Source organism: Myodes glareolus, chromosome 2 (genome assembly GCF_982192425.1).
Source record: "Myodes glareolus chromosome 2, mMyoGla1.1, whole genome shotgun sequence".
NCBI classification, from domain to species: domain Eukaryota; kingdom Metazoa; phylum Chordata; class Mammalia; order Rodentia; family Cricetidae; genus Myodes; species Myodes glareolus.
The window spans coordinates 89,780,554-89,800,036 of NC_142027.1; the positions used below are offsets into that span (position 1 = coordinate 89,780,554).

General features: G+C 36.1%; 1 protein-coding gene across 5 annotated transcripts in view; it reads left to right on the plus strand.

Annotated features, from left to right (window-relative positions):
• Pds5b (PDS5 cohesin associated factor B) overlaps window positions 1–19,483 on the plus strand; it is a 151,172-nt gene that overhangs the window by 60,479 nt on the left and 71,210 nt on the right. For all 5 annotated transcript variants that reach the window (XM_085685243.2, XM_085685244.2, XM_085685247.2 and 2 more), the window contains exons 7-12: window positions 3,078–3,158; window positions 8,516–8,656; window positions 10,742–10,857; window positions 15,897–15,991; window positions 18,092–18,237; window positions 19,016–19,167. In XM_085685243.2, the coding sequence (XP_085541369.1) occupies window positions 3,078–3,158; window positions 8,516–8,656; window positions 10,742–10,857; window positions 15,897–15,991; window positions 18,092–18,237; window positions 19,016–19,167 (731 nt within the window). The remainder of the gene's footprint in view (window positions 1–3,077; window positions 3,159–8,515; window positions 8,657–10,741; window positions 10,858–15,896; window positions 15,992–18,091; window positions 18,238–19,015; window positions 19,168–19,483) is intronic.

A 19,483-nucleotide genomic window follows, 5' to 3' on the forward strand; every position in this document is an offset into this window, starting at 1 on the left:
TTACAAGTTTAGTCTACTTAACTTAGATGGAACAATTTTGGGGGGTAATTTCTGTTTTCAGTCATTTGTATAATTGTAGTTTTTGATAGTTTAGTGAATGCTATGATACTGAATAACACATTCTAACAAGCTGAAAACAAATCTTAAGCAGATTAAAGACACAATATATTTTCAGTTACTGGAAGGCACCCAAATAAGAGTTAAGGTCATTGTAGTGACTCACTGATGAAAGTTTGGTGACCTGGAGTGTGATCCTTGGGGCCTACAGGAGAGAGTCATTGCTAGAAGTTGTCCTTTGACCATCGTGTGCTTGCTGTGGCGTGTATATGTACATACACATGACACACTCTCTAAATAAACAAAATAGAATGAAAATATGAGTTAAAAACTTGTAGCTGGGAATATGAAAAAAATTAGGAGAAAAGCTTATTAGGAGTGAAATATAATTACTGGTCTAGTTGAATGTGAACTCAAGTGTATTCTTAAAATTTTAAGAATTTTAAGAGAAAGAAGATTGACAATAATATAAATGACTTGAATTTCCCACATAACATAGGTTGTCACATTGAGCCGAAGATTAATCCAACTGGTTGATTATAATAAGAAAAATAGCTAAAATGCAGCCATGGAAAAGGCCGATTTATAAAACTGTAAGAAAGACTTGATAGGCAATGACAAATAAAAAAGGTCATTTTATATTAATATTAGTGACAGGCCATAGCTCAGTTAGTAAATTGATTGTGGACCCAAGTTTGATCCCCCAAACCCAAATAAAGCCCTATGTAGTGTTGTGAACTCAGAGTCTTGGTGCTGTGGAGTTGTTGCCAGATGAATCAGCTAGCCTAGCCTATTGAAGAAAGAAAAAAGAGGAGGTGGAAGAGGAGAAGAAAAGAGATCATTGGTGCCCAAGGAGTGACATCCAAGGCTGTCCTTTGGCTTCATCAAGCATGTACATGCATACATGTATATATTCCCTGCTGTCTAGAACATGAGTGTGCGTACCCCACACAAATATTATATATACATAGTAGACTTTTGAAACAGGATCTCATGTGTTTCAGACTGACTTTAGACTCATTCTGTAACTGACTATAACCTTGAATTTTTTATTTTCCTGTCTCAACCTCTTGAGTGCTCTTAGGATTACTGGTATGTGTCACCATACCTAGTAAAGGTTGATCTTTACCTTTTTAAAAAATTTATTTAGTTTGAGTTTATGTCCATTGCTGTTTTGCAATAGATGTCAGGCCCTCTGGAACTGGAGTTAACAGACAGTTGTGAGCTGCCAAATGGGTGCTGGGAATTGAACTGGGGTCTTCTGGAAGAGCAGTCAGTTCTCTTAGCCACCAAGTCATCTCTCCAGGCCCCTGATCTTTATCTTGAGTCCCACGTAGTCTTTAATGGATAAAGACAGGGTTTATCCGGTAAAATATATAAGGCAAAAAATAATGAATTATGAAGAGAATGGACATTCACTATTTATTGGGTCATTTTAAGGTGCTTCCTACTGATTATTAATCAGACAAAGGGTTTGTAGAAATACTGAGTCTTTGTAACACAATACTACAAGCTTGATGTCAAGCATCATTAATTTGATGAATTATAATGACAACTGTCTAGTGCAAGAAGTCATAAAACATTATCAGAATAAAATATATAAGTAAAACAAAAGCAGTTGAGTAGAAATGAATGAAATAGGAAATAGTGACATCGCTTGAAAACTGCACATTCATAATTTGAAAAATGTATTAAATAGACAAATAGCAAATTGAATCAGAGAAAGGGTGATATATCAATATACAGTTAAAATGAGCAAGAAATATGAAGACCATTAAAAGACAGTTACATGAATAATAATCTCTGTGAATGTATTTGAAATTAGAATAAGCTGATTCTCAGAAAAATATTACTTGCCCAGTGCCCTAAGCAATAAAAAATTAGTTAACTCTTGAAACTCTACTTAGAATTTAAGTTAGCAGCAGCAGCAACATGTTTAAACAATAAACTAAGTTAACCTCAGGGAGACCATTGACTATTCATGGAGCAAATAGTCTAATATGTAATCAGCAGAGTTAGCTCCAGAGTGTAGGAGAGGGAGAGAGAGTGCACAACTGTTACACAGGATGTGGGGAGAGAGCGCGTCACAGAGCAAAAATCAATGGAACTTGCCATAAAAACTTTTAATCAGTTTGAAGTAGAAAGCAGCTTTAAGACCCTGAAATATTCTCTATGGAATAGAAATGTGAGGCATACTGCTTTTATTTCAAATAACAACAGATATGTTGTTTCTAATCAGGATTCTCTTAGGGGCTGTAAGTTAATATATAAAATGCGACAAAAAGTAAAAAGATTAGAAAGATGAAAAGCCCTGAAATTATTTGTAAATGGTATTGTTCAGAGAAGTACAACATAGTATGTAGAAAAATCAGAAAAAGAGATGTAAATCCATTAGTATAACAATTTTTCTTTGTAACTTTAGCAGAGATACGATATACTTAGTAGTTTAACACATGACCTTAGAGTTTATGCATTACCTTTGTGTCAAACCATTGTAGATGGCTGACAAAACACAATAGAAGTCTGACTATGTTGAGAGATTTGCTGTCTGTAGAATATGAGACAGTGCCATGATGACTTCAGTTTTCTGCATACGAATCTGTAATAAAATAGAGCAGCTAATCTGACAAATGGAATCTAAAATTTACACAAAGGGGCAAATGACCAGTAATAGCCTAGTAATTTTGAAAAAGAGAAAGGAAAGTGGGGACTTCCTGTTAAGACTTTTTCATGTCTTTCATCTATAATTAGGCCAGATTGTTCTAGAAAAAAAAGTGAGTTCACTTTCTTTTTCTTTCTTTTTATGAATAGCTCTCATTCCATTTATTTAAGAGGTTTTTAAATATACAAATAATATTTTGCTTTACATAGATGAGGTACGGGGCTGGGCTTATAATTCAGTGGGACAGTTCAGTAAGCCCAGCATTTACAAGATCCCACCACTGCAGACATACAAGCATAGTTAATTTTGTAATATATTTATATATATATAAAATACTGATGTTGTTTGTGTTTTCCAGAATTTAAACAAGCAAGCATATGACTTGGCAAAAGCTTTGCTGAAGAGGACTGCCCAAGCTATAGAACCATATATTACCAATGTAAGTCTTGTAATTGATTTTAGAAGGATTAAGTCAAAATTTTAAAGACTGTTGGAAGCAAATCTCAGCAAGTAGCCCACACTTGTCAAGTTGCTATTGCTGTTTAACCAATGACAGTTTCATTTCCTTTCTCTCCTTAACGTTACATTTGCTTATTATTTTTGGGAATGCTAGCTCTCTTGTTTGTGCCTTTATTTGCTGCTTTCAAGTTTGTAGAGATAACAGTTTCTTTTTTTGGTTAGCAAAATACAGCTTCTAATGTTAGCAATAGAGTTAAAGGTAATTAGATAAAGCATAGTACTTTCTGCTATTCAGACAAGTTGCTTACATCTTTTTGGAGATTAAATTAATTTGTGCAAGAAGATGATATGAACCAATATCAGGACCTAGAAATTGAAGATAAGAATGACTGCCATAGCAATTTGGTGGAAGTTACTTACATATTGTAATGCCTGAGAGAGATTTATATAATTATGCCTTTTCTGAGAAAGAGGGAGATTGGCATTGAAATGAACCCTTTTAAATATCTCCCTAGCTTTGGTCACTTATGTGTGACCCTCTTGTATCTATGTTAGAAGAAATAGCTCTTAGCCATATCATTTATATTAAGTTTTATTTTCTCTTCCCAGCTCTTTGAGTTGTGTCGCTGCGGGTGGCACCATCCCTATCATACTGTGTGTGAATGGTGACTGGGGTACAGTGCTAATGCTAGAGAGCTGTTAACAGCTCTTTCTCCTTGCCTTCTGCTCTCACCTACCTCAGCAGCTAGAAGGATGTAAATCTGTCTGCTTGAGAAAAGTGAGACAGTCTTTTATTTATATTTAGTTCATTATTTTGAAATTTATTGGAAGAGAATTTTTGTATTATGTGAAACTTTAAGGTCAGGTTATAAAAGATGCTATGAAACGACATCCTGAGAAAGGTAAAGCCTACCGTGAGACAGGACCTTGGTAAATCCTCCCTTTGTTTCTGATTTCAAAGAGTTCCAGCATGTGGTGGTTTGGAAACAAAATTTGTTTTGAAATGAGCTTTCCAAATCTAGAGGATTAATGCTATGACTTGACTTAGTAGCACTAGGATTGTCAGCAGGTTCCAAAATTGGTTTCTGCAGTCTTTTAAAACTTGGGTATTGCTTGACATTAATTGGTTGAATTGAGTTTGTCATTATTGATTTTATGGACTCCTAGTATGTAGACTGAGTCTCAGGCTTTCTAATCATCCCTTGCCTTCGCTTGCTTCAAGTGTTTCTTAATGAAGGTTTCCACACCCAGTCTAGCACACAGGGTGAACCCTGCCTGGGGTCTTTTATTTAAACCAATACTTCCAAGTCAGATGTGTTTCAGGAGAACACTTATCTTACTTTGGTACCTTTTCCTAAGATTTAGAAAAATAAATATTTGACTGAGTAATTAAAGTGAGTAAAACAATGTTTACTGGACTGCTTGATTTAAGTTACTGGTCTTTGAATTTGGGGGTGAGTTTGAGAAGGCAATGGAAGATGATAAGGAAGGAAAAAAGGCTCAAGGAAATGTTTTCAGCAATCTCAGATACACGAATGAAAAACACTCCCCTGTCACTTAAATTGATTTCCTGCTGTTCTTGCATATAGAACTAGATGATTCCACCCCATGTCCATAGTTTTGTTGTACTCTTTAGAATTTGGGAGTGGGCAAAGGGCAGTAGACCAGTACATTACCCTAGCATATTTTGATTTACATACTTATTTCTGGTACTTTGTCAATTATCTTCTCTTTTTATCCTTTAATAGTCTTTCCATTTATTGATTTAAAGAGTGTGTGTGTGTGTGTGTGTATCTGTGTGTGTATCTTTACATATGCACAAATGTATATGTGTGTTGTATACATGTGTACATGCCCACCTGTGTGTATGTTAGTGTGCATGGTGTGTGCACATATAAAGGCAGAGATTGTTGGGTGTCATCGTCTATATTGGTTCTCTTTTAAAAATTGCTGTTTATTTTCAAGGCAGGGTTTCTCAAAGGACCTGGAGAACGACAATTGGGTTAGACTGACTGGCCAGTTAGCCACCAGGAGTCTTCCATTTCAACTTCCCCATCATTGGGATTATAGGTGTACCCATGAGTGCTGGATCTTCAGGCCTGATTTCTCATGCTTGCTCAGTACACACTTTGTCCACTAAGCCATCTCTTCAGCCCTTCCATGATTATGTTTTCCTTTGTTTTTATTCCTTGCTTTATTTGAGGGTCAGTAATGAAGTTATTAGGAATTGCTTTTGTCCCCCAAGTCAGTCCCTTATAAATCTTATTTTCCACTTGAGTTTTGTGTACTTACATGGAAATTACTTGGTAGTGAACTGAATGGTGTAGTATCAGATCAGTGCAGTAGTAGGATTGTCTTTTTGGATGTGTTCGTTGAGGTGACACTGGCTACTTACCTTCCTCATGTACCATGGACAGGAGCAGGCACTGAGGTGGTGGTGTGATCCTGCTTACCTCCTTTCACAGTGTGTCTTATACACTTGTGCATTCTGACATGCCGAGGCCTACTTTTCATATGCTATTTTACATATATGAATATTGAAGAAATCTGTGTGCTACAGTCTTTGATTTTTTTTTTCTTTTGGTGGGGTTTTACTGTATTGCTTCCTCTGACCACATGCTCAACTTTTACTCCTTCTTCAGCCTCCTGAGTAGCTGAGTAGATGTTAGGTCTCTCCCACATCGCCCTGCAAACTGTTTCTTTCTAAAAAAGAATTAGTTGTGGAACTAGACAGATGACTCAGCCGCTAAGAACATTGGCTGCTCTTCCAGATGACCCAGGTTCAATTCCCAGCACCCACATGGTGGCTCACACCCATCTGTAACTAATTCCAGGGGATCCAGTGCTCTATGTCAGTTTCCAAGGGCTCGGCATACACATGGTGTACAGATAAACATGCAAGCAAAACACTCACAAATAAAATAAAATATTAATGATATTTAAAAACAAGAATTAGTTCTTACAGTGCACACAGTGGAAGAAAATAAAAAGGTGAAATGGAGACTCAAAAAGTAAACATACATAGTGACAATTTAGAAACTTCTTAAATAAATTGCACTTTTTGGTTATTATTATTACTTTTTAAACCAAGTCTTTTTAGTCATACATCATAAAGTACAGCCAAAAATTACTTTGTTGAACTGAAAAGTATATCAGATCTTTGTTAAAATAAATAAAAAACTTAAGTTATTTGATCTCAGTGAGTCAGTTTTTGCATATATAAATTGAGTTCAGTTCTTGGAAAATTGGGAGAAAGAAATGTTACTTAAAGGAAATCATTTTTGTGATCACATTTAAGTAGGTTTTAATTCAGGCTTACAGCCATGGAATTTACTGCTCACTGCTTTCTTTCATCCTAATACAGGTATCTTGCGTTACCTAATTACCCATTGTCAAACAGCTTTTTGCTAATTTTTGAAAGGGAATATTTTAGTCAAATCCACATCTTGTCTGTACTAAATTTCAAAATATTATGAAGGTCTTGGGTTGTTTTTATTTGTATAAGAATAAATATTGCCTGTTTATTTCTCCGATTGTGTACTGAAGGTTCACTTTGTGTTGTTCTCTGCAGACTCTTGCCTCCTTGGTCACTGCTCTTCTAGAGATGAAGTTCTATAGATAGATGTTCAGTCAGCTGTTTTTCCTTTATAGTACAGCTTCTCTTTTTTTTTTTTTTTAAATTTCATTGTTTAGTTACTGTAATAAAGAATAGGTTTCTTTATAGCATTTTCATATACCTCTGTGCCTTGTTCATATTCACACCCTCACTATACTTCATTTCTCCTTCACATCCTTTCTCCTCCCCGCCGGAAGTCATCCCCAGTAGTGTTCCCTCTTTCGTGGTGCGTGCACATGTGTATTACATCTGATTTCTTGTTACCTTCTGTTTCCTCATTTTCCTCTCCTATCCAGATCGGTGTATATGTGTCTGTATTTATATTTACTCTAGATATATGTCTCATCTATAATGCTGCATTTTTGGATGTTTTTGATGGAATGTGTAATTTCCCTGTCTTTCTCCTCCCCCACTTCCAGTTGGCAAGTTTTTTCCAGACTAGTAGGAAAGGTACCACTGTGGTGGCCAGATTGGCAAAGGATTGTGTTCTTCATTAAAGAAAAAGTAGATTTGGGATTTTAATCTAGTGGTTTTAAATTTAATTTTATTATTATTATGATGTAAGTGTTTTGTCAGTGCACCACATGCATAAAGGGCCCCTAAAGGCCTGAGAGGGCATCAGATCTCCAAGGGTTGGAGTCAGAAGTCAGTGGCGAGCTGCTGTGTAGGCGCTGGAAACTGAACCTGGGTCTTCTGGAAGAATAGCAGTGCTCTTAACCACTGAGCCATCTCTCCAGCCTCCTTACATTTGAGTTGTAGCATGATTAAAGGTTTGACTTGGAAGTTAAAAGCCAGCTGCCTGTTGTGTATATTCTTGGTTGGATTTTAGTTAGTGTTGTAAACTTTGTAAATGTACACATTGTTTATCAGAATCCAAAGGAAGTCAAGAAGGATTAGAAAAACATTTTATAATTAAAATAAAAATCTGTGCAGTTGAAAAATAGGAGTAGACACTACTCTGAATGTATAGGAAAGCTTTATTTTAAATGCTGTAATTTTCCTTGTACTAATTGTAAGCAAGATATCATCTCTTGTCATTAGGAATTTATCTAGTGAGGTGATTGACTCATTATCTTAGGGTTCTCAACAGAAACAAAATTGACAAAATGTATGTAAGAGTGTTTTTGTATGTATGTATACCTGTATGCATATGAGGAAATTTGGTTCAATTGGTTCATGCTATTTGGGAGTTTGATGAAGTCCAGTGATAGTTTGCTAGTACAAATCTTTGTAGCCAGAGCCTGGAGAACCTGGAGTTCAAGGGCAGGGGAGGAAGGGCACCCTATTTCCAGGAAGGAGTTCACCTCTACTCTGTCTTTGCATGGTATTTTCCTATATGGACACTAATATCCCCACTACTAGTCTGGATTTACAGTCTCCTTGAAAACTTTGAAGATAAACCCAGAAATAATGTTTTACCTTTTAATTGACACAAAAATGTCACAGTCAGAATATAGTTGAATATTTTAGTGGAGGAACAAAATATTTCAGTGGTAAGGATGTTTACTGGTATTGGTCATTGGTGAATCAATACTATCTGTATTATTGTCCGCAAAATGAATTCTGTGTTTTTAGGTGTTAGTAGTTTCTCACATAGAAAATGCTTCTGAGTTGCTTGTTTGACTTTATTTATAACAATAAAAAGTTTAATTGACTAGTAATCAAAACTTGAGACACTTTTTCTGTGAAATTTCTTTTAATGGAGATTTTCTTCTTATCAGTTTTTTAACCAGGTTCTGATGCTTGGGAAAACATCTATTAGTGATTTGTCTGAGCATGTCTTTGATTTGATTCTGGAACTCTACAACATTGACAGCCATTTGCTGCTCTCTGTTCTACCCCAGCTTGAGTTTAAATTAAAGGTAACTATTGTAAAATTATGACTGTGTCAACAATTCAACCATGAACATTGCTTGTTGCTCTTTGATTCTTATAACCGATTTACTGAATATAACATGAGAAAGAATGTTGTTATTGTTCATTCATGGGTTTGTGCCTTTTCTGTCTCTGGATCTAGTGCTTGGTGTGATGTCTGCCAGTTTAATAAATCTCACTTAAAAAAATAATCAGCAGAATGGCATCATCTTCCACATATTTTCTAGGATAGTTCTGGGGTTAGGTTAACTTTGGAGGCAAACATTTAGCTTCTATTTTCAAAGCACAGTTTATAGCAGTTGACTGGGCATTAAAAGTAGCTTAGCACTCATTGTCTGTACTATGGCATGCTTTTCCTTTGTTGGGTTACATAGCTGCGTGTTCTTTAAGTTTCCTTTCTGTAGTGAAAATCTGAAAATTTTTAGCATGTCTCTATTGCCCTGACATTAAATGATGCTATATATCAAGTTTTATTTGAAGAAGTGGGGAGCATGGTTTCTCTCCCAACTTATTACAAGATTAAATACAGCTAGTTATAATTACTAGTTTTTGATGGATCCTAATACATAACCCAGAAAAATAGATTTTCATATTTCTAAAACTTTTGATCTGTTACTTTCAAAACCAAAATAAAACAAGCAGTTTTTTTTGGTATTTCATGGACACTAAATAATCAGTAAATTATTCTTCTTTTAGTCTACAGTATATTTTTGATGTATTTCTTAAGTGAGCCCTTTGATTAAATGGCCTTTCTGTCCCCTTTTAAATATGGTTAGTAATTTTGGTGAGACAAGACAACCAACATTTCTAATTACTTGTTAGTTAATCTAGTTTCCTCTAGAAAATTCTAATTACATTATATATAATTATTATATATATAATATATATAATCATATATATAATATATATGGTTTATTTAACTTTATTTTATGTGCATATATAATTATATATATAATTATATATATATATGGTTTATTTAACTTTATTTTATGTGCATTGGTGTGAAGGTGTCAGATCCCCTGCAACTGGATCTTCAGACAGTTGTGAGCTGCCATGTGGGTGCTGGGAATTGAACCAGGGTCCTCTGGAAGAGCAGTCAGTGCTCTTAACCACTGAGCCATCTCTCCAGCCCTTACATTTTCTTATATACTATGACTAGTATAAAAATAAGTTAACTATCATCCCTGTTCTCAGGCAGCTTAACGTGTAGTATGGGAGGTAGAGGGGGAAATGTGCTCTGTAAAGAGACTAGATGCTGTAAGACTCAGAGATACAGCACTCAGCAGAACGCACCATGAAGAAGCATGTTGAAGTCGGAAGGAGCTAGGTACATTGGAGGGTACAGAGGATACATCACTCATGGCTCTACTTTTTTGTGGAGCAAATAAACACGTACCAAGAAGAGATAGGCTATACTTTTGGGGAGCTCTTGAATGCTAGCCCAAGACACTGTCTTAAAATTTAAGAAATCCTTATATAGTAACATCCATAGCATCTTGAATTTGTTGGCATTTGATAAGCCTGATTGTTGTACTCTGTGTGGAAGTCTAGCATTTGAGTTTGGTCATTTTAACCATTGTGCCATTTTTTGGTAACAAAGTCAACAATAAAACTGTATTTTCATCTTGAGGGTGCCTGTCATACAGTGAGTAAAGTAGAAGCGTGCTTTATCAATGCTTCACGACACTGTTGAGCTTCTTTAAGAATTTAATGTTTGTACAGTGTCTGGTATTAAAAATCTTGTCTTTTCAAGAGTCCTTGGTAGGTTTTTAAATTTACTCATTCAGAAAGTAACCTGAATGGTACGAGAGGCTTTTAGTATTTAGTAGGAATCTTAAGACATGTTTTCATATCACAGTACTGCTGAAATGTAACTTGAGATGATTAAAGCATTTATTATAACATTCCGTTTTGTCAAAAAATTTTGGAATATACACTTTACCATCTGGATTCATATAAGTTGTGGTTTTGTTTGTTTTTTGTAAATTAGACAGCCCAGGATATCCTAGGAATAAGTCATGTATTGAGTGTTTGTTTACTTTGAAGTTTAAAGAGTCTGTGCTTTGTTTTAGAGCAATGATAATGAAGAACGCCTCCAAGTTGTTAAACTGCTGGCAAAAATGTTTGGGGCAAAGGATTCAGAACTGGCTTCTCAAAATAAACCGCTTTGGCAGTGCTACTTGGGCAGGTACTTGATTCAGGGATTTTGTTTGTAGGAGATACGTGTTTATATCTATGTCTATTGTTTTTTTTTTTTTAAATTCTGCACACATTTAAACTGTGTTCTCAAAAATCATAAAGGGTTTTCCAGTTGGCAGTATAACTCATTTGGTAGCGTGTGACCAAGGCCCTATGTAGGGGTCTCCAACACCCCATAAACCAATGTAGTGAGGCAGAATGATCAGAAGTTTAAGGCCACCTGGGTGGTGGTTATGCACACCTTTAATCCTAGCAATTGGGATTCAGAGACAAGTGAATCTCTGTTAGTTCGAGGCCAGTTTGGTCTACAGAGTGAATTCCAGAACAGGCTCCAAAGGTACAGAGAAACCATCTCTCAAAAAACAAAACAAAACAACAACAGAAAGTTTAAGGCCAGCCTTTGCTCCAACCTGGACTACATGAAATGCTGATTTAAAAATAAATCAATGAAAGAGGTTTTCATTTTGTAGTTTTCAGTGTTGATAATGGCTGGCTGTGTTTAAAATTTTCTTTTATCTTTTCATTTTATTTTGTCTTTAGTGATTTTTTTGAAAAATGATACATTTTAAAGGCTACCTCATAGTTTTTGTTATAACCATAAAATAATAATAAAACAATAATTCTAACTGAAAGTACAGTTTAAAGTGATGTAGTCTTTCCCCCAACGCTATATCTAATTAGATTATTTGGCGATATTGGATGGGTGAGACTACTAATGAAATTAATAACAAATGACATAGCTGAATGTGCTGATGCTCATCTTTCTAGCCCTCCTAAGTAGAGGCAGACAGCCTGGCACACCCAACCTCCCCTCTTCCTCACCGCTCACTGATCCAGAGTGTTTGATTCTCTTGCCTTACTTAGGCTAACCAATGCTCGGGCTCCATCCTATAAGTATGTTCCATCAAATACAGCTTTTGTATTTCTCTTTCTTTTTCTTTTTAGTTTGTTTGGTTTTGGTTTTGGTTTTTTGAAAGAGGGTTTTACTGTGTAGCTCTGACTGTGCTGGAACTCGCATTGTAGACCAGGCTGGCTTTGAACTCACAGAAATCTGTCTGCCTCTGTCTCCTGAGTGCTAGGATTAAAGGCGTGCACTATTGCCGCGGCAGCTTCAGTGTTTCTTAAAGGATAATGGCTTTGGATCTTTCTATGCTTATGGTGGTCCATGAAATTACTGAAATGGTGTGAGTGAGTTTGTATTTCTCACTTTTCTGTGGGAGAAGTTCATTACTTTTACTAAAGAGATCTTTGACCTTAAGAATACTAAAGCACTGTAGATATTGTAGTTGAAACTGCTTTGATCCTGATAAGAGAGAATTTTGTTCCTTCAAATCATGCTCAGAACAAATAAAGCAGTCAAGTCAGTAACAACCAAATAGGATTTAAGACTTTGATTCCATTTTGTGTTTCAGTATTTGTATTGCTATTACTACTTTTCTTTTTGATGACTGTTGGTGATTTTGCTATACCTCATCTTTTGGGGTAAATGATCTCTGTCTCTGTCTGTACCCCCCCGCCCTTTTTGGAGAACAGGGTTTCACTCCTCACTATGTAGACCAGGCTGGTATCAAACTCAGTGATCCTTTTTGTCTCTGCTTTAGGAGTGCTGAGATTTAAAGATAAACTCCACCACACCAGTGTAATTTTTCTAATGTGTGAGTGTATATGCCTTTCTACTTATTTGTTGATTTCTGAATTTCTAAGCTGAGTTTCTAGATTTGATTTTGCTCAGTTATGATATTAAGTGGGAAATTTAGATTAATAAATGTTAGACCTTTACTAACATTTTGTATTTGATTTCTAGTTGGGAGTACAGTAAGATAAAATTTTAAATAGTTTAAGGCAATGCAACTCTGTTTCTAGTTTATTATACTTTTGTTTTGTTTTGTTTTTTGAGATAGCGTTTCTCTGTGTAATCGTGAATATTCTGGAAATCACTCTGTAGAACTGCCTGCCTCTGCCTCCCAAGTGTTGGGATTAGAGGTGTGAGCCACCACCACCACCTGACCATTTTATTTACTTAAAAAAATTTAAAAAAATTATTTACTTAAAAAATGCAGTTAGTTACATGTGGCTGAATGAAAGGGATACATCTTAAGATGTTTGTATAGGAGATTTGTTACACAGATATTGCAGAGTGCATCTTCATGAACTAGGATGGCCTGGGCTTAGCAGCAGGTAGACTCAGAAGTGGACTGCTGCTTTGTGTGCTCTGACACTCAAGTGGCTGTGAAGGGCCTTGCTGTACTTTCACATTTGGAATTAGATTAGCCAGGCAACCCAGTCAGCACTCTGCCTGGAAAGTCCCAATGTAAATTTGTATTGCCTTTCTATTCCACTATAGCTGCTGCTTTTAATTTAATGCACAAAACCTCACACAGAATTAAATATCACTGAATTTGGTCTAGGAGTGACAATCCATGGTAGAACACTAACCTAGCATGTGTAAGGCCCAGGGTTTGTTTCTCACCATCACAAAAAAAAAAAAAAAAAGAAAATAAAGAAACAAAAAAAGCCTTGTAAAGCTAGTGTGGTGGTCCACACCTTTAATACCTGCACTAGGTAGGCAGGCAGGCAGATCTCTGTGAGTTTGACACCAGCCTGGGCTACGTAGTGAGTTCCAGGTCAGCCGGGACTATACAGTGAGACCCTGTCTCAGAACAAAATAACAATAACAAATTCGAGGAGCTAAAAATATTTTAACAAATGTATTTATTTATAATGATCATAAGTTACATGTTTGTTTGCAAAATGGTAAGTGTTTTAATGTTGGATACCTAGACTCCAAACACCCCTTATAGGGGCCATAAGAGAAAGTTGTACTTCATGGAATAAATGTTTTCTCCTGATAAGAGCAGCTTAAGAAATGTGCTGCTGTTGGTTTTGAAAACATGTTTTTATTGCAAAAATTTTAGTTGGTCTTAATAAAACCCAGAGTCAGTTAGAGTTAATGCTGAAGATCAGAGAACCAGAAGAGACCAGCTGCTACTAGAGAGTTTTTTTACCTCTACCAGTGCTCAGACCGAAGGAGTGATCCTGTCCTCAGACTGCATCTCCAGACTCCGTCTCCACCAAACCTCAGACTGCAATTGTCTCCACCAGACCCCACATTGCACTATATTCCTGTCTCATTCTGCCTTATATTCCTGTTTCCACCCAGCCATATCATTCCATATTACTCCTGTTTCCACCTGCCTAGTGCTGGGATTAAAGGCATGCGATCCAGTGCTGGGATCACTTTTGTATGAGCTCTGTTCCTCTTTTAGACAGATTCAATCCTGTATAGCCCAGGGTGGTCTTGAACAAACAGAGAGCCGTCTGCCTCCGTCTCCAGAGTTCTGGGATTAAAGGTGTGTGCCACCACTGCCTGGCAGTGGCTAAATCTAGTGATTTAGCTCTGTGCTCTGATCTTGAGGCAAGTTTTATTTGTTAGAACATAAGCAAAATATCACTGCAGTTTTTCTTTTAAAGACATGCTATTGGGGTATTGAGGCCTTTTGCATGCTTGGCAGTTGCGCTACTGTCTAGCGCCTTCTTCAGTTTCATTTTTATGCTTTATTGTATTCCAAGGATTGAATACATGTGATCAGATTTTCAGGTGTTTACCTGTTGAACTATCTGCTGGCCCTATGTGTTGTTTCTTTTGGTGTTAAGTGATTAAGAATTCTTGAGCCTTTTGATTTTACAGAAGTAAAACACAGACTTACCGGCTGGAAACACTTAGCTACAGTGTTATTGACACTTAAGCAAAATTTAAAAGTAATTGTTACTCATTCTTTGATGAACTGCTGTGAATAGATTTTGAATATTAATAATTGAAGGACAATTAAATATCATGTCCATGCTGATGGGGAAATATAGATAGTTTTGCTTAGAAATTTGAATCCTAATGCCCAGAAGTCATGTGTCAAACTCTTAACTGCCAGTTTCTAAGAGTGAAAGGTCCCTGCAATATCTAAAATTATAGGAAAGGTTCCTATGTAGCTTTGGAGCCTGTCCTGGAACTCGGCTCTTGTAGACCAGGCTGGTCTCAAACTCCCAGAGATCCGCCTGCCTCTGCCTCCCGAGTACTGGGATTAAAGGCATGCGCCACCACTGCCCGCCTATGGATTTGTTTTTATAGATAATAAATTGTAGATAGAGTATGAGGATGGCCTTGTTATTAGTTGAAAATGAAATAATTCTCATGGTTAATTGGATAAGAACGATTTTTGGATACAATTTGGAATTATAGGATATAAACTAATGTAATAGTGTAAGGTTTGCTACACATTAATTTGTGTCCTATAATTATGAAAAAAACACTTCATGGGAATCTCTTCTCAGACATACGAAAATGAAATGTTTCTTTGAAGCATAAGCATATTTATATAACATCACAATATATTTATATAACATGCATACGTACTTTCACACATATTGAACAGACATTTGAAATACAGTGTTTATGGAAAAATATGTTTTATTATCCAAATGGAAAACAGGCTTATCAGAATTTTATAGTCCTAATAGGACCTAACTGGAGATTGTCTTAGTTTATGTGTGCCTCAAAACTGTTAAAATGGTCTTGTTACACTCTGCATTTTCTTTATTGTATCTGTGTATCTGCATGCATGCCAGTATAGCCATGGGTATATATTTGTGCCGATGGAGGTCATCCTTCAGAGACTCCCATCTACTCTGATTGCGAGCTAGAATATTTCAGCGTCACCTGAGCTGGAGTGCCTCAGCGGCCCCTAAGCCTGGGGAATGGCCTGAACTGGCTCGACAGGTGCTTCTGTTTCTACTTGCTTAGTTGTGGGATCTGAAGCATGTGTCATCACCCATCTTTTTATGCAGATGCTGGGAATTAAACTTGAATAAGGATTCAAGCACTTTACCAATCCCCATTATCTTCCCAGGCTCCACTTTGTATTTTCATATATATGTTTATTCGTTAGTAAGAGAAATAAATACAACTTGAATATAGATTTAATTTGTTTTGGTTGTTTTAGAATACCCAACTCTGTTTTTTAAATCTTCTATCAGGTTTAATGATATCCATGTACCAATACGCCTGGAATGTGTGAAATTTGCTAGCCATTGTCTCATGAACCATCCTGATTTAGCAAAGGATTTAACAGGTAATAGCACATTCTGGATGCTCTTCAGTGGGGGAAATAACTTTATAAGGAAACACTCTCTCTCAGGTCCTTCTAATAGCTGTCTTCTCCCTTCAGTCGTCGCCATGGAGCTTACTTTCTGAAGCTGCAGTTCTTACCATGTAGTTGCTTGTGCACACTAGAAGCAGGATTTTTGGAAGTAACTTCATGAGTTAAGGTAGTTCCTTTGTTTAAGAGCAGCCGTGCACAATTTCACATATTTGGGTTTGAATGGGTCTTGATTTTTTTGAAAACATCAATGCTCTGATATTTTAAGAACTTAGTGAAAACAATTTAACTATAAACCAGTTAACCATAATTAATGGCGATAACTTGAAATCTGTCTAAGCATTAAGTATTTCACTTCCAATATTTGAAGTAATGAGAATGTCATATACCTGTTTAATTTTTTTAATTTATGAAATAGTTCATAAAATGAAGGTTAATATAACAGCCTTGTATATCTTCTGCACAAATGTTAGCATTTATTGTGCTTATGAGGTATAATAGCAAAGATAATTGCTGCCAGAATCCTCCTTGCACTAAGTTCTTCTTACTGGCTCAACAGAGCAGATATCTCTAGAGTTGGACTGTGTTGGTTTTGTGATTTTAAAATCATGTGGTTATTTCTATCTTTATGTAGCTGACTTAGTGTTGTCCTGTGAAATGCAGTTCATTGAAATAATGTATGACTTTGATGGAGCTAAACCTCTGTCTTTATTAAGTGAATTTTTAAAAATTTTTTGCATTGCCTATTTTTTTCTCTTGTGTTTCATAAATTTTTTTTTGTTCTATTTTTTCTTAGTCTATTTTCTCATTCTACTCTTTGGCATTGAAGAGTTATTTATGTAAGTTCCAAGCTGTACATTTCAGGTTGCTCTGCTTATCAATACTCCTTAAACCTTCTATTACTTCTGAGTTTCTACTTATAAAGAAGGCCACAAATTATATCATCTGTAATGTTTAAAACAGTAGCTTATCATAGTAATGCTTCCAAGTATATGGAATTATTGTCAGATCTGTAACAGCCCATTTTTTATTTGTTTTGTTTTTAAGGCAGTATCATTCTTTTTTTATGGAAGCACCCTACTTGAAATCTCCTATCTTCCTCCTTACATCTGTACTGTGTTGCTCTTGGGGCTATCTAGCTTCCTTTCCTCTTTTGCCCCCTGCCTTGTGCGTGCGTGTGTGTTGTGTTCTATCTCTATTTTTCTCTCAGTTATGCTTTACCATTCTCCTCTTTCTCTCTCTGGATATTCTTTTGGGAAGGGGACTTGTAACATCCTTTTCTTGTGTTACGAATGCAGTATTTCTGAGTCTGTTAATGCTTTCTTTGGTGGGAAGGGGTTTTTCCTCTTTTAAAAAGAATTAGCCATAACCTATTTTTTTTCATCCTTTATTTGCTTTTGTTTGTTTCTGTTCATTAGATCCTTTCCTCTCAAATCTTGGTAATTCATAGCCATGTGCTCATGATTAATAGTGTGTGTGTGTAGACTAAACAGAAAGCCATTTGAAAAAGTGTTATGTGTGAGCATGGGTCTGTAACTGCTAAGATTTTCTTACTGTGACCGTTCAGATTCTTAATTTAGATACTTGTACTTCAGTTGGATCACATGGAAACAAGGTCTTGTCAGCCAGACTCTTAGCTTTCTTCCTTCAGTAACTATATTCAGGGTTTCACTAATTACAGCATAGAAATAATAATACTTCATTATTTCCCAATAACACTAGCTGAATAGAATGTGTTATTCATTTATATGGAGAATGATGATGACATGCTTAACAGTGATACACCTGTTCATGTATATGATCAATTAGATGAGTTAGAGATAGGCGTATCAACTTTCCTTCCTGGAAAACTGGAGCAGATTTCACTTTCCATTGTACATGGCATTTGGTTTGTAAAGGAATGCCCAGCTTTGCTTCTGCCCTTCTTCCCTTGCTCTTAATTGTCTTGAGATACTGAATGTTCTACTTAGGGTTTACTTTTGCTGTGTTGATTTTCAAAGGCCTTTCCAATCTTCTAAAGCAATATGATAATTATTAAAAGTTTCATTTTAATCAGAAACACTTACCTTTCAGAGTATCTTAAAGTGAGATCACACGACCCGGAGGAAGCTATTAGACATGATGTCATTGTGTCTATAGTAACAGCTGCTAAAAAGGATATTCTTCTTGTCAATGATCACTTACTTAATTTTGTGAGAGAACGAACATTGGACAAACGGGTAAGTAGGAGAGTAGGTGAATCCCAGAGGGTTTTGTTCTGTGTTTGTTTGTTATTTTATTTTTGAGACAGTCTCTCTATGTAGTCCTGGATATCCTGGAACTCTGTGTATAGACTAATCTGGCCTTGAACCCACAGAGATTTCCCTCATTGAGTGCTGGGATTAAAGATGTATAGAACATTCTCAGCAGAGTTTTATTTTTAATACTTGAAGTATAATGGTATTACATTTGAAAATACCTTTTCTTTCCTAAATAAATTATAAGTTGAAGCTCTCTGAGGTTCAGATAAAGTAGGGTCTGTACAATGAAGAGTTGAATACTAATGTTCAGCTAGCTTTCTTTTTTTTCATCCATCAGGGACCCTAGTCTGTGGGATGTTTCTACCTACATTGAGAGTGAGTTATTCTTTCTCAGTTAAGTTTGCCTGGAAACGCTCTTCACAAATGTGCCCGGTTTGTTTCCTTGGCAAGTCTGTATCTAGTGGGGTTGATGTTGAAGATTAACCAGCACACTATTCTAATGAATTTATGTACTGGAAGGTTTTTTTTTTTTGCATTGTTTTTGTTTTTGTTTTGTTTTGTATTTTTGGACACAGGACCTCACTGTAGATCTAGCTATCCTGGAACTCACTGTATAGACCAGGCTGGCCTTGACTTCCAAAGAGATCTGCCTGCCTGTCTTTCAAGCATTGGAATTAAAGGTGTATGCCACTGCACCCATTGGTAATGGAAGCATTTTTACCTCATAAAGAGAACTCTTATTTGTTTTTATTTTAAGTGGAGAGTACGCAAAGAAGCCATGATGGGACTTGCCCAGATTTATAAGAAATATGCTTTACAGTCAGCAGCTGGCAAAGATGCTGCAAAACAGATATCCTGGGTCAAGGACAAGCTACTACACATATATTATCAGAACAGCATTGACGATCGGTAAGTCAGGGCCCATACACAGATGTGCTTTTCAGTTATTTGGTGAGTTTTGGATGTTATATACGTTCTTTCTTTGTGACTTTAAGTACCTTCTTGTTTTTAGTTTGGACAAGTGGAATGCATAGAGAGGCCTGGTATAGCTTTCTGAACTTTCTTGTACAGATATGGGCATTTAGCCTTGATACACAGATATTTTCCAAGATGTAGGACTGTTGCAGACATAGAGCGCTAAGTTCTTCCTTTGAAATACATTTCTTCTCCACTCTCAAAACAAGGGGCTTACTTAATTTGTGACTTTTTATAGTTTTTATAATTA